Genomic DNA, 15,626 nt, shown 5'->3' with positions numbered 1-15,626 from the left:
GATGTAGTAGTAGTAGTGGCATGCGATGCAAGAAAGCAAGTGTATGAGCTTATGCTGCATGAGCCAAAAAAAAAAAAAAATTCGCACAATCATTCCCTCTAAATGTTTGTCCAGTTCCTCCTTAAATTTATTTAACCTATCAACTTCCACAACGACAGATGGAAGTTTGTTCCAGCAATTAACCACCTGCTGGCTAAAGGCAAATTTCCGCACACTTATTCTACATCTGTCTTTCCTTAATTTGAATTTATGCCCCCTTAGGTTTGCAATTTGAACAAGTGGAAGAATCCCATCAGAATTCAGTGTGCTCAACCCATTCAAGGCTTTACATATCTCAATCAGATCACCACGCAGGTGCCTAGTCTCCAGCCATTGCAATTTGCAGAACTTAAGCCTCTCTTGGTAAAAGGATCCCTTCATTCCTCTCACCAATCTTGTTGCCCTTCTCTGTACATGCTCAAGCAAATCTACACCCTTCCTAAAATCAGGTTCCACACCTGTACGCAGTACTCAAGGTATGGTGTGGCCTGATCATTGCCTTATATAGAGGGACAATCACCTCCTTTTCCCTGCTAGCAAAATTCCTATATATCATTGACAAAACCCAATGACCTGACCTGGCAGCCTGTCTGCATTGCTCAGAAAACTTCATATCTGACTGCACAATTACTCCCAGGTCTTTTGCATTTTCTACCACCTTAAGTGTCGTACCACACAGTTGGTATGTTTCTCTGGAGTTACTTCTACTCATATGCAGTACTTTGCATTTGTCAAGGTTAAACTTCAGTTGCCACTTCTCAGCCCATCTGCCCAAATTTTCTAGATCCTGTTGCAGTAGCGCACTGCCATTACTGACATTAACAACCCTGCCAATCTTTGTATCACTGCAAACTTTGACACTAAGCCTGATATACCTTCATCAATATCATTGATAAATATACAAAACAGTGGACCAAACACTGAACCCTATGGGACTCCACTAATAACATTAGTCTACGAAGAGCAGCACCCATTGATTACCACCCTCTGTCTTCTCCCACTCAACCATCCTTTTATCCACTGTGGCAATTTACCCCTAATACTGCTCCAATTTGTACAGTAGTCTTCCATGTGCAACAGTGTCAAAAGCTTTCCTGAAATTCAAGTACAGTCAGTCCTCGTACAGCACGATAGTTGTGTTCCTAGAAACCCTCGTACAATGCAAAATCGTGCAATATAAACAACAGGCCCTATGGGAAAAATAGCGTTAGGTGCTGACCACCCACGATTGAACACACATTTGTAATCAAAACATTACCAAACACAATAAATTATCGTAATAAAATACATAAGTGTTTTTTTATGACTATTACGTAATAAAATATTGCTAATGCTTTTGCTTCTATAGTAAGCAAACTTGTTTTTTGATTTTCTATCCAAACAGATGACAGCCGTTCCATCTCTTCCAATTCTTTGTGTCTTAATCTAACGGATTTTAATTACACTTTGAGTTGTTCCTGCTATAAAAGTTGTTTTTATTTTCTCTCCAATCTTTGTAATTCTCGGCATTGCCTCATTTAGGCCTGTAGCACGTGCAATATCACATGGTCTTTTATTTCGCTCAAAGCGTTTCACAATTTTTTATATTTTTTCTCTATTGACAGCGACGGACTGGCCATAAGCCTTACCAGGGAAACCATGGTGGGTTGGAGGCCAGTGTGATTTTGGCCATAAACGCTAGTTTGAGGCCACCACAAATTTTCCTGGGTAAGAATTTTTGACCCAGTCTGCCTCTGTTTATCAATATATTGCTTTTCTTTTTCCCTCTGAATCTGTAGTGTCTTCACCAGGATGTTTCCTTTTCACACCTTTTTAGTATTTTACTCATTTTTAGGGAATAAAGCACAAATACAAAATGAGGAGGCATGCTTGATACACATAAACAAAGCTGTGCGGGTGTAGCAACTAAATAAACAACGCCGTAAAGGCAGAGACAACTCTACCTCACTAGCTCACATTTTACTAAAGCACATTTGTGGGGGTTACTACCATAAAACAATAAAAACAATTTCCAGGTGCGTTCCTGCTAGTGGAATCCGTTATAAACTGGTAGTAAACTCGATTAATTGCATTTGCGATAATACCGATAGCTGGAATTTTACATTATTATGGTGAAATGTGTTTCCCCTTCACTGATATAAAAAAACAAATACATTTTCAAATATTCTCTTCATTCCTATCATGTTGCATTCAGTTGGGGTGATTTCGGTCCGACTGACATTTCTTGTAAACACAAAGGCAAATCGTGCATAAGCGAATTCGGTTCGTGTTATATACAATATCATTCCTTTATTTATAAATTGTGTATGATTGAATTTGTGTAGTGTATACACGTGTTATACAAGGACTGACTGTATATGATATAAAAATTATTTTTTGCATTCAGTTCCTTTGTAACCACATCATAATAACCAATCAAATTTGTCAGACAAGACTAGACTTTCCCTTAACAAACCTATGCTGTTAAGGGAAAGTTAACAAACCCATATATATATATATATATATATATACACACACACACACACCTCAAGTGTGTTTGAGAATGGATGCTGTTCGGTCACTTGTGTGCAATTTACTTTGGACTGACCTGCCATTCTGAAAGAAGAACCTGTAGATTGTCATAATTTTTTCTTCTATATTATTATTATTATTAGCTATATGGTGCAAGGAAGCCTGAGGCTTATGCTGCACCAGGCAAAAAAAAAAAATTCCCGAGTTACCCTGAGAGAGAGAGAGAGAGAGAGAGAGAAGGGAATCACCAAGAAAGAGAAGAATGATGATATCCAGCTCAGGACCCTGGGTGTGCCAAGCCCATACTCACCAGATGTGAGCCCCGAGGGATATGGTAAAGTTACCGTTGTGCCTCTGTAACTATTCCTGAACTTGATCACTGTTGATCCACTGGTATCAGGGAACTAACATGCCACACTATCCCTCCCTACATCATCACATTTTGTCATTGGCCTGCATTATTGATACCACCTGGCATTATGGAGCCATTGATTCATGCTGCTGCTGTTTTTGTACCATGGTCCTTCTATCAGCATGGAACAGTAGTAACTAGGAATCATAAAATTTAACAATTTTTTTTTTCACATGCCCAATGTCAGTGCTCTTGTGCCTGCAGTTCTCATAGTTTGTTTTTTGGTGAAAAGAGTAGAACTCCATGAGGTCATCTGCTGCCATTCCCATCTTTGTTAGGGCTTGATGCACTGTGCATTCTGATATATCCCTTTTCTAGTTATGGTTATAATCATGAGATTATAATCAAATCAAATGTTTGGTAGTTAGCATTAGCATTAATATATGCAATAATATATATGTTATCGCATCCTGATTCTTGGTGCTGTCTGGATACTTCTTCTGCAAGATGAGACAATTATCTTCTGTTGATTTCTGCAGATCTGCATTATATTTGTAGTAGGAATGCCCTGGATTGTAATGCTATGGGGCAGCTTTGTGGAAGTAGTGGAGATCGGATGTACTCGGTGGTTACAGGATGGACTGGGGGGGGGGGAGTCCTGGCCGAGTCAGTGAATTGCATATTACTGAGGCCATCATGGGAAATTAGTTGGTTGTCATCAGTGCAAATAGGCTGGTTGGTATAGTTGGTGGTCTGATAAGCATACACCAAAGTCCACCATTAGTTACTAAGTTACAAATTGACATATGAAAACAAATTAAAAATTAAGGCTATTATTATATTAGACCACACCTAGAGTACTGTATACAGGTCTGGAGGCCTCATTTCAAGAAGGATGTAGAGATGCTGGAACGAGTACAGAGAAGGGCAACAAGATTAATGAATGGAACAAAGGGGTGCTCTTAAGAAGAAAGGCTTAAGTTGTGCCAATTACAGTGTCTGGAGACCAGGCACCGGCAAGGTGATCTGATAGAAGTGTATAAAGCCTTGAATGGTTTGAGTATGCTCAATGCTGATGGGATTCTTCCTCTTGCTCAGAATAATCACCTAAGAGGGCATAAATTCAAATTGAGAAAAGACAGATGTAGGATAGACGTGAGGAAATTTGCCTTTAGCCAGTGGGTGGTTGGTTGGTGGAATAGACTTCCATCCCTTGTCGTGGAAGTTGATAGCGTAAATAAGTTTAAAGCTCAGCTGGACAGGTATTTCGAACAAACAGAGGGGTGAAGTGGAAGTGGTTATTTTTTATTTTTGGGCTGATGCTGCATAAGCTTGCTTTCTTGCATCAAATGCCTCTACTAATGCTAATTAATACCACTCTTATACCACATGGAATTAATAATATAGTTTATTAGGCTGCTCATCTACATTACTGTACACTGAAGTGACATTTTGAGTACTTGCCGGTATGTCACTTCAATGTATAGTAATGTAGGCAAACAGCCTAATAAACTATATTATTAATTTTAAGTGGTATAAGAGTGGTATTAATATAATAATAACCTTAATGGAAAACAACCACGTAGCACCCTTTGCCTTTAGCCAAAGGGTAGTTGATTGCTGGAACAGACTTCCATCTGTTGTTGTGGAAGTTGATAGCTTAAATAAATTTAAGGCTGAACTAGACAAACATTTGGAGTGACTGGATGGGTGAAATGGGAAGGTTTTTTTCTTTTTCTTCAGCTAATGTTGTATAAGCTTGCTTTCTTGCATCATATGCCTCAACTAATGCTAATGCTAACTAATTTATTTGAATCTTCAGATTCAGTGTTGCAAGTGATCTGGGTAGGTGGGCAAGGATAAATTTAAGTAATCATTGATAGTCACAACATATCTCAAAACAGAGATAGAACTCTTTAAATAGAATTAAAATTAAAAGCAAAGTAGGAACACATAATCGGGTCAGTCACCAGGTGGTGGAAAAACTATTTTTTCAGACATTTTTTGGACAGCCAGTTTATTTTCAGACTTGCTTCAAAATTTTGATGATATAGAATATGTGACTTCAACACCGTCCAATAAATTTTATAAAATAAATTTGTTATTATTAATATTAACCAACCTCTATCCAAGAGTAGTTAGTTTGTCAAATAGTAATAAAATATAGGTACCTATATTTTATTACTATTTTTGTATGATGTAAAGTTTATCTTGAAGGTAATTTTATTTTACTATTGTATATTACATGCGAATTTGTGTAATCTGCATACAAATGAATTAACGGTTTGTCATTATACTACATTTTTGTGTACCAAATAAAGACAGTATTTGTGAAGTGAGAGAAGTGGTGGACTTGAAAGGAAAGTATTATATTGCATTGTCTAATTATTTAATTGAAACTATTTAATACACTATGCTACTATTTAATACACTATTAAACACTATGCTACTGCAACAGGATCTGGAAAGGTTGAGTAGATGGGCTGAGAGGTGGCAAATGAAGTTTAACATTGACAAATGTAAAGTACTACATATGGGAAACAGCAACCGGAGAGCAATGTATCAACTCTGTGGTACTACACTGACAGTGGTAGAGAATGAAAGTGACATGGGGGTGGTTGTGCAGGCAGATATGAAGTTTTTTGAGCAGTGCAGATGGGCTGCAAGAGTAGCTCATGGTGTATTGTCGATGATATATAGGAATTTTTCTAGCAGGGATAAGGAGGTGATTATTCCCTTGTATAAGGCAATTGTCAGACCGCACCTAGAGTACTGTATACAGGTCTGCAGGCCTCATTTCAAGAAGGATGTAGAGATGCTGGAACGAGTACAGAGAAGGGCAACAAGATTAGTGAATGGAACAAAGGGGTGCTCTTACGAAGAAAGGCTTACGTTTTGAAAATTGCAGTGTCTGGAGACTAGGCACCAGCGAGGTGATCTGATAGAGGTGTATAAAGCCTTGAATGGTTTGAGCATGCTCAATGCTGATGGGATTCTTCCTCTTGCTCAGAATAATCACCTGAGAGGGCATAAATTCAAATTGAGAAAAGACAGATGTAGGATAGATGTGAGGAAATTTGCCTTTAGCCAGCGGGTGGTTGGTTGCTGGAATAGACTTCCATCCCTTGTCGTGGAAGTTGATAGCCTAAATAAGTTTAAGGCTCAGCTGGACAGGTATTTCGAACGAACAGAGGGGTGAAGTGGAAGTTTATTTTATTTTATTTTTTTATTTTTGGCTGATGCTGCATAAGTTTGCTTTCTTGCATAAAATGCCTCTACTAATGCTAATAATGCTAAAAAAATTAAAAATAAATAAAATAATATATAAGATTTTCTTGAAAAAATCTTAATTGAGATTGTGAACCAGTTTACTGTGGCTAATATAAATGAATTCAAAATTACAAAAAATTTAATGAGCAATGTAGAAATTACAATGCTCTTGTGACATAGTCAATATTCCATTTTAAAAATGAGGTTTTTTTAAAATATATACTAGGGGTTCTGCCCCCTGCTCACCAACCTCTATGCATGCTTTTCTATGTAATATGTAGAGGTATGACGGAGTAAGTCAAATCTTTTCTACGTAAAAGACACGCCTGTTGAAACACACTGATCGATATCTAATCTAATATATAAAAGAAAATATAAAGTATAAGAAAAAAAACTATAAAAAGTAAAATTGTGTGAATGAAAGTTATTAATTGCATGTTCTATCTTGGCCTCTTCACCGGACAGACTGATGGCAATGCAGGCCCTCAGGGGACTCTTGATTATCCAAGCTGACACATCATGCTGTAGCTTTTCCTAGCTGGCATGGTATGGTATGGTATGGGATGCGGACACTGGCCATTAGGGTAACCCCCAGGCCAGTTGGAACAGAACTGCAAAAAAAGCAGGATACACCATATGATAGGAATAAAAGAACATACGAAAAGAGATTCCTATGCCCTAACCCCACCCTGTGTGGCCCCTACCTCCTTTTGCCTGGTGGCTCACCCCACCACCCAATTTCAACTCCCACCCTCTGCACCAGGATGGGCTTCCTGTACCAGCAGTTCCCTTACAGTCCTCCTTTTAAATCAGGGCCCACCAGACTTTACTATGTCTGGTATGACCCCTTTCCTTTTATCCCACCCTCTCCCCATCCTATCTTCCCATTATCTCCTTTCCAATAAATTTTTTTTTTTTTTTTGGTACTCCTTGGATGCCTAGGCTACCGTAGGGTTCACTCCGCCAGAGCTTTCTTCTCTCCTTATGTGTCCTGGCCTGCCTCCTCCGTGGCAATGATGGAAACTGGAGTTGTTAGTGGCTCTCCACAGCCTCCCCCAGGCTGTGACCAGAGGAACAACACAAACAACCCACACCCTGGCATTCTGCAGAGTAAAAACGCGGAGTTGGGGGGGGGGTGGAACCCCTGGTGCCACCAGACCAAAAAACGCTATGTCACTGTGATCGATATATAAACAGGAAATGACCTATGTAATTATTTACCTGTGTAGTGTGGAGCATTTTCAGAGTCGAATAAATATCACTAGTAATTATTTACCTGCGTTCACATAGCTAACTTAGGATAAGGCCTTTTGCTTTGGATTCCCACAATGCATGAGGAATATTGTTGCATCCAAAAGAGCAGGACCAAAATATTTAACTAAAGTATTTACAAACTATATAAATATTTAAAAATATGCAATATTCATTAATATACAAAAAACGTTACAATGGAACATCAAATTTTAGGCAGCGAAGAATGTGTACGAGGTTGGTGAACGTTATGGAGGCAGTTGTCAATAATTAATTGCATTTGTAGTGACGTAAACGCTTTGCTCTCTTCCCCATCGGTTCGAATAAATATCACTAGGAGGAAAACTTTTTTAATGTATAGAGATATATATATATATATATATATAAATAATGGTTATTTCTGCCACGTACTTACCTTTTTGGCAAAGGTTAAGGGTATGGCTACAAATCTGAGCAAAGAATGTTAACAGATATTCTTTGTGGTTTTCATTATTGGCAAAAAGAAGCAAAATCTGAAAAATTAAACATTATTTTAGAAGCAGTTATATTTTAAAATGCAATTTATAAACAGAAATCAAGTTTATTTTTAAAATGAAAAGTTTCAGGAAGAAATATTTGGAAAATGTAATTTTAATGCAAAATGGATCTGCAAATCCCACACATATTCAACTGAAATGTGTGATTTGCACACTATACTCCAACAAAAGTATATACACTTTTGTTTTCAAAGTCTGTTGGACCTTCCTGGAAAAACAAGTGAATCCCACTTGTTGTTGGTTTTAAGGGGCATTAGTGACAGACCATATTGCTGCATAGTGCATTATGTCTGTACATGTGTATGTTCATAGACTGAAAAACCTGGAATAACTTACAGGGGGGATTGGGCTACTTCCTCTGCTTGAGATTGGCTGGGTACAGCCCCAAATGACGAGACCATTCCGAATTCCTCTTCTTATTGATGGAATGTGAATCCAGACCTCTCCAGATGAGTAACAAAATTAATCAAAAGTGGCAAAACTACTATAATGTTAGAGGTTTTATAAGGAAAATGCATGAGCCATCTAAGTTAGCTGTTCTCATCATGGCATGCAGAGCTGAGCTGAATGATTTTAAGAGGGCTTGCATCTGCTATGGCCTACATAATCCATGTTTAGTTTTGTCAGATTATTTAACTTTTTAGTAGATATTGTGCGCTCATTTTGCATGGTTCTGTTTATTTCTGATTGATACTCGTGGGAGGGCCACTAATTTTTTTTTTTTTTTTTTTTCTTGTACAAGTTATGGTTCCTAACCCAACTAACTTGACAAAAATGGAAAAATCTTTTTTTTTTTTTTTTTCTTTTTTTCTTTTGTGATAGACACCTTTATGGTTATGAACACACATGTAAAAGAAACACCTCAAAATCAGTACAGTCGATTCCGGTTATTTGGGACACATCGGGGCTAGTGCATTTTGGCCCGATTAAGCGGCTGCCCCAATTATCCGAAGTTTCACGTAAATAGTTAAAAATACATTGTACCCCCCTTTTTTTTTTACAATTGGTTCACTGTACAATCAAATCACGTTACGACGAACACACCATAGCAAAGTACCGTTCACTATATGATGTGTAGTAAGCGCCGGTCATTGTGATCACGTTCGTGAATTGAATTTTAATTCAATTAAACAGCGAATACGGTGCTGTTTCTTGTATTCTGTCTATCTTGTGAACTCCTCTGACCGTTTGGTCGTCCAGGAGTATAAACAGAAAATTTATTTATTTTAATTAGCGAAAATAGGACATTAAGCACAAATTTACTCTTTATTACCTTACCAATTAAAAAATTAAATGATACGTGAAATTCGGAAGAATGTACGTGAAAATCGGAATAATTAATACGCACTGTAATATGTAAATACTAACTAAACTAGTTGACATTTCTGTTCACTGACATTTGTGGGTGGGGGTTAAAATTTAAAACAGTAAAAAGATAAGCAATCAATAACAAAAAACACGGCACACACAAATTGCAAGTAACACAATATGCGCCGCAAGTGAGAACGGAGTACCGAGTTACAAAGCTTTAAAAATAGAAATGAAGAGAAGATTCTGAAAATTATTTTTTTTATATGTTTGAAGATTCCATGGAAGTATAAACACATTTCACCATAATAACACACAGAATTCCAGCTGTCGGTATTATCGCAAATTCAATAAGATCGAGTTTACTATCCGTTTATGATAGATTGCACTAACAGAAAAGCCCAATAAACAGGTGACTGCTAATTGTTTTTATTGTTTTATGGTTGTGACCTCCAGAAATTCGACCGAACTACGTGGTACTGTCGGAGACAATCGCAGGGTAATCTCCAATACTGAGGTCTCCTGCCCCGATTAAACGGCATTTTGTCCCAATTAAGCGAAGTAAACTCCAGCTATTTTGTTGATTGGTTTCTGTTTTTTAACATTTGCCCCAAATAAATGGCTGCCCCGATTAACCGGTGGCCAAATAACCGGAATGCACTGTATTTTGTTTAGTTGGTCTGTAATGTTATTTAAATTTTAAAATAAATACATTAGTTTTACCATCATGTAGTTTTTCCTATGAAATAATGAAAAAAAATATGCTATCTAATCAAGAAGTTTTTTTTTTTTAATTATTATTTCATAAATTGCACTGTGAAATGAAATATGAGCTCCCTAGACTAGCTAACTGCTTGTTGCATCCATAGGATATAATGCACAGCAGGAATTGCAAGCCAGGTCTGAGCACAATAACAAAACAGCACATTAAATGGATTCTGATTCACATAAAAAAAGAAATGTTTTTTTTACAATGTTATAATTTCATGGTTGGACTAATACCATTATTATTTTAAAATTATTAAAATAATAATGGTGTTAGACTAGTCAAAATCCTTGTAAATAAATGGTACTAGCTGAATACTCACAACTAAATACACATCAATTTGGGAGCATAAATTTTAAGAAATTCTTTATCTGAATTATTATTATTTTTTTTTTTTTTTCAATTCAAAAATTCATGCTTAATTATATTGGCATTACTGTACTTTTCAGAACTGTCATATCGTTCTCACTGTAGAACACAGTCCGTCAACTTTTTTTAAGCGAGGGACAGATATATTCAGAGTAGTAGGCAGACCAGATCCAAAAATTTGTCTCACATCTTATAAGTGTTTTATTAAGCAGTCAATTGTACTTACATATATTATACCTAACCATGGAACAACATGAATAAATTTAAACTTTTTAATAATAATAATTATTTCAGCTATTATTACAATACCTAATAATTCACATTAGCAAAGGCACATGAGGCAAGCTTATATAGCATCAGCCAAAAAAAACAAACACACCCTTATTTCATACATCCACTCGCTCCAAATGTTTGTCAAGTTCTGCCTTGAATCTATTTAAGCTACCAACTTCTACAACGACAGATGGAAGTTTGTTCCACCAATCAACCACCCGCTGGCTAAAGGCAAACTTCTGCACATCTATCCTACAACCGTCTTTCCTCAATTTGAATTTATGACCTCTCAGGCAATTATTCTGAGCAAGAGGAAGAATCCCATTTGCATTGAGCATGCTCAAACCATTCTAGGCTTTATACACCTCAATAAGATCACCTAGCAGGTGCCTAGTCTCCAGACACTGATTTACAAAACTTAAAACCTTTCTTTGTAAGAGCAACCCTTTGTTCCATTCACTAATTTTGCTGCCTTTCTCTGTACTTGTTTCAACAGCTCTACATCCTTCTTAAAATGAGGCCTCCAGACCTGTATACATTACTCAAGGTGTGGCCTGACCATTGCCTTATACAAGGGGATAATCACCTCCTTATCCCTGCTAGAAAAATTACTGTGTATATCATGAGCTACTCTTGCACACCGTCTGCACTGCTAAAAAAACTTCATATCTGCTTGCACAATTATCCCCAGTTCCTTTTCATTCTCTACCACTGTCAGTGTGGTACCACAGAGTTGATACGTTACTCTGGGATTACTGCTTCCCATATGTAGTACTTTACATTTGTCAATGTTAAACTTCATTTGCCACCTCTCAGCCCATCTGCTCAACTTTTCTAGATCCTGTTGCAGCAGTGCACTGTCATTAGTGTCATTAAAAACCCTACCAACCTTCGTATCGTCTGAAAAATTGTAAATTAAGTCTGATATACCATCATCAATATCATTTATAAATACAGAAAATAACAATGGACCCAACACTGAACCCTGAGGGACTCCACTAATAACATTAGTCCACAAAGAGCAGTGTCCATTGATTACCACTCTGTCTTCTCCCACTCAACCATCCCTTTATCCGTAGCAGCAATTTGCCTCCAATGCCACACTGCTCCAATTTGTGCAGCAGTATCAAAGGCTTTTCTAAGATCCAAATATATGATATCAAAGTTATTCTTTTCGTCCAGTTCCTTTGTGACTACATCATAGTATACAATCAAATTAGTCAGAGAAGACTTCCCCTTAACAAACCCATGCTGTCTCTGAGCTATAACTGAAGTCTTGTCTAGATGATCCTGCAATGCCTCTTTAAGAGGCATTGCAGGATCATTGCAGGATCATTGCAGGAGAGAGAGAGAGAGAGAGAGAGAGAGAATCAGAAATAGAGAGAGAGAGAGTCAGAAATAGAGGGAAATCCCCAAGAAAGAGAAGAATGATGATATACAGCTCAGGACCCTGGGTGTGCCACGCCCATACTCACAAGATGTGAGCCCCTGGGGTTCTTTGAATGCTTCCCATTTTGCACTTGCTGTTGGTAACATTACCAGTTGGTCCCACTGTATAGAATTTAAATACTGTCTCAGTCCATCATAGTCGCCTTTACGAAAGCAATAACCCTTCCATTTACCCTAATGGTAGTTACCTCTTTGAGTAAATCCCACTTCAGCACACTGTGATCACTGCCACCTAGTGGTTCATTTATCTGCAGATTCTTAATGCATGAAGTATCACTGCTAATAATCAAATCAGGAGTATTCCTCCCTCTAGTTGCCTCCCGAACACGCTGATGTAGAAAACAATCATCCAATAAATCCACAAAAGCCTTGCTAGTGTGTGAGTGACCAGCCCCTAAATTCCAGTCAATATCTCCCATTATAAGGCTCTCTGATTTACTGGCCCACTCTATTTCCCTGTACAGTTTCTTATTATACTCATCAAAGTCATTAGGCCTATAGCACACTCCTACTCTCAATTTTGATCTCCCAATGTCTATGTCACACCAAACTGACTCGACACTGCACTGTCCAGCGACATCCACTGGCTTCACTTCCTTGGATTTTATGTATTTCTTAACTAATAGCATAACCCCTCCTCCTTTCCTATCCGGTCTATCCTTTCTGTAGACGTTGTACTCCCCAAATTCCAGTTCTGCATTCCTTATATCTGTGTGACACCACGTCTCTGATATCCCAACAATATCTGCCTTTGATGTTTTGAGCAATACCTCAAATTCATCAAATTTATTTACTAAACTCGTAGCATTAGTGTACACGCAAGTATACATGCACCTGTTTCTATTCTTAGCTACCCTAATACAACCCATGTGTTTACTTGTACCGCAATGACTCCCAGCAGTCTCTGAAATATCCTGCATCTTGTTTTTCAGGTTTCTGCTCATTCCAATAGAAGCAGTACAAGAATCTCTTTCACCTCTGCCAGTGGCTGCTGTTAATCTATTCGTCTTTGTCTCCCCCCAAGCTAGCAGTTTTCCGACCCACCTAACACTGCCTCGATAGCATCAGCAAATATTCTTGCACCCTTTCTATTTAAGTGTATCCCATCCCTGTAGAAACAATCTCTCCTGTTAACAAGTACAGTCATGGAAGCTGGTTAATTACTTTTAAGCTACTTGGCTTGGAAAGTATCCTGACAGTTGAGTTCTGTCATCTGCACTGCAGCATAAAAGAACAGCAATTCTTTATTAATTTATTTTATTTTACAAATACACCAAACAAATAAGGTTTTAGAACCAGTAGTTTTTAATACTGTGTGGGTTGAAGATTGAAAAGGCAGAAGACACTTATTGACATTACACTAAGAATTTCAATAGTTTGTAATTTTCAGAAAATATGTGAAGGACTGTTATTCCAGAAATCAGAAGTTGAAAGGATAAGTGAGGAATTTATTCCTTCAACCATTTATGCATTTTATCTGTATAAGTGTCTTGGAATAATTTAAACTTTAATTAGGATTGTACTAATCTTTATATTAACACAAAATAACAATTTATTTCTAACAAACAAATGTTTATGTAGAAAATCCTATCCTTTAGCAGGTGAATGGTATGTTTATCATGCAGAGGAGCATTCTGTATAAACTGAATTTGTATTAATGAGATTCCACTGTATAATGAAAGCTACCAATCTCTTAGACTGTAATGTTACTGCTAAGAGTTGCTCTACATTGTATTACTAATAAGCAGCAGTTCTATCAGATTCTCTCTCTCTACAGAAATATTTACTGTTAGTGCAATGTAAGGAAAGTCATGGCGGCAGCATATAATTTGAGTGATAAATGCCTTTCATTAGATTTTGCATTTATTTTTCCACTTGTGCTATAAAAAATGGAGACAATCCCTATTAGAGTTGAAATCACAATATAATAAATTAAATCATTACAAGGACAGAAAAACTGAATTCGTACCTGTTTAACAACATCTAAAACAGAAATATGTGGGCATTGCTGATACAAGTGGAGCATTAATTGCAAAATATCAGGTACAAGTGATGAACAATCATCAAGTAATGTTGATATTGCTCTTTTCAATCCTTCAGCAAGAACCTAATCAAGAAAATTGTGAATAAATTAAAATCAATTAAGGATATAATAAATTTTAAGAAATTCATTTTAAACAGATTTATTATGTTTATTATGTAGCTGCTGTCTTCTCATTATATATTATAATGGAAATATAATGAAATGACAGCAAATATATTATATAAGGTTTGTTTGATTTGTTTTGCTGTGAGGAGCTAAAAATAAAACGAAACATACGTATCTTGACAAAATTACTGACTATATACAGTAAAAACTCCAACAACTTTAACCTATCAGCAGCTGTGAAAAGGACTGTTCTTCCTCTATGCATATGGGGTCATTTCGATCCCACGCACACATTTGAAATATCAGCAAAAAATAATTCAAAACTGTTTACCTTTTTAATGTCACCTTTAGTTACCATTTTCTCTGAACACAAGTGTAAAAAATTAATTTTTTTATATTAAAAACAAATATTTAAATTAAAACTACCTTTAATTTGTGCTGACGAGCAAAATGCAAATCGAAAAACCTGCACATATCAACAAGTGTATGCTACTGGACACCAGCCTGTCAGGACAGGAGCACATGAAACATAATAAACAGGAAATGCATGTGTCATATTCACATATGATTCCAGAAGATCCTTCAATATCACAAAGACCGAGAATGCTATTGATTGGAGGGATGCACATAGTTATTCTTTAACTGGATGTAGGGTTACTACATCCAGTAATAAACTATCAATTTTGATACAGTTTATTTGGATTTAAGCAAAGTATTTGACTTGGTGAGAGGTTACTGTGTAAGCTGGAACACGTTGGGATTACTGGAAAGATTCTAAGATAGATTGCTGGGTGGCTCCATGGCAAAAGGTTGTGATTAATGGATATTCTTCAAATTGGTGTAATGTCAGAAGGTGGGGGCCCCAAGGATTGGTTTTTGAGCCTCAGTTGTTCCTGATTTTAATAAACAACATTACTGAAGGGAAAGAAGGCATGATGACAAAATTTGCAGATAACTTAAAGATTGGTAGAGCTGTTAGATCAGGGCCAAGCACTGCTCCTTCAGGATGACTTGAACAGGCTTCAGGAATGGTCAGAAAAGTGGCAGCTAGGCTTTGATGGAGCAAAAATCAAAGTCTTACATTTTGAGAATAGCAACCCAAAAATAAATTATACAATTGGTGGGGCTGAATTAAAAACAGTAGAGGAAGAAAGGGTCAAGGAGTTATGATACCAGTCAGATAAAGTTTTCCAAGCAGTATAAACAGGTGGCCAGGAAAGCCCATGACCATATCAATGATTTATTGAACATTATCCTGTAGCGATAGGGAGCTCATAATTCCACCGTATTAGGCAATTATAAGACTGCATTTGGAATACCATGGCCAAGTGTGGAGGCTTAAATCTGAAAAAA

The 15,626-nt window shown here is 37.0% G+C and overlaps 1 protein-coding gene across 1 annotated transcript in view; it reads right to left on the bottom strand.

Moving 5' to 3' along the window:
* Positions 1–15,626, bottom strand: part of LOC150078994 (importin-13-like) — a 190,235-nt gene that overhangs the window by 131,235 nt on the left and 43,374 nt on the right. Inside the window, exons 5-6 of the mRNA XM_090382916.1 lie at positions 14,094–14,231; positions 7,839–7,935 (exon numbers count right to left, since the gene is read on the bottom strand). Coding sequence (XP_090239042.1) covers positions 7,839–7,935; positions 14,094–14,231 — 235 coding nt within the window. The remainder of the gene's footprint in view (positions 1–7,838; positions 7,936–14,093; positions 14,232–15,626) is intronic.

Source organism: Mastigoproctus giganteus, chromosome 10, assembly GCF_048544385.1.
Source record: "Mastigoproctus giganteus isolate SK-2022 chromosome 10, ASM4854438v1, whole genome shotgun sequence".
Classification (NCBI taxonomy): Eukaryota; Metazoa; Arthropoda; class Arachnida; order Uropygi; family Thelyphonidae; genus Mastigoproctus; species Mastigoproctus giganteus.
Note: the sequence above shows the minus strand (reverse complement) of the source record. Positions and strands in the feature narration are given on the sequence as shown.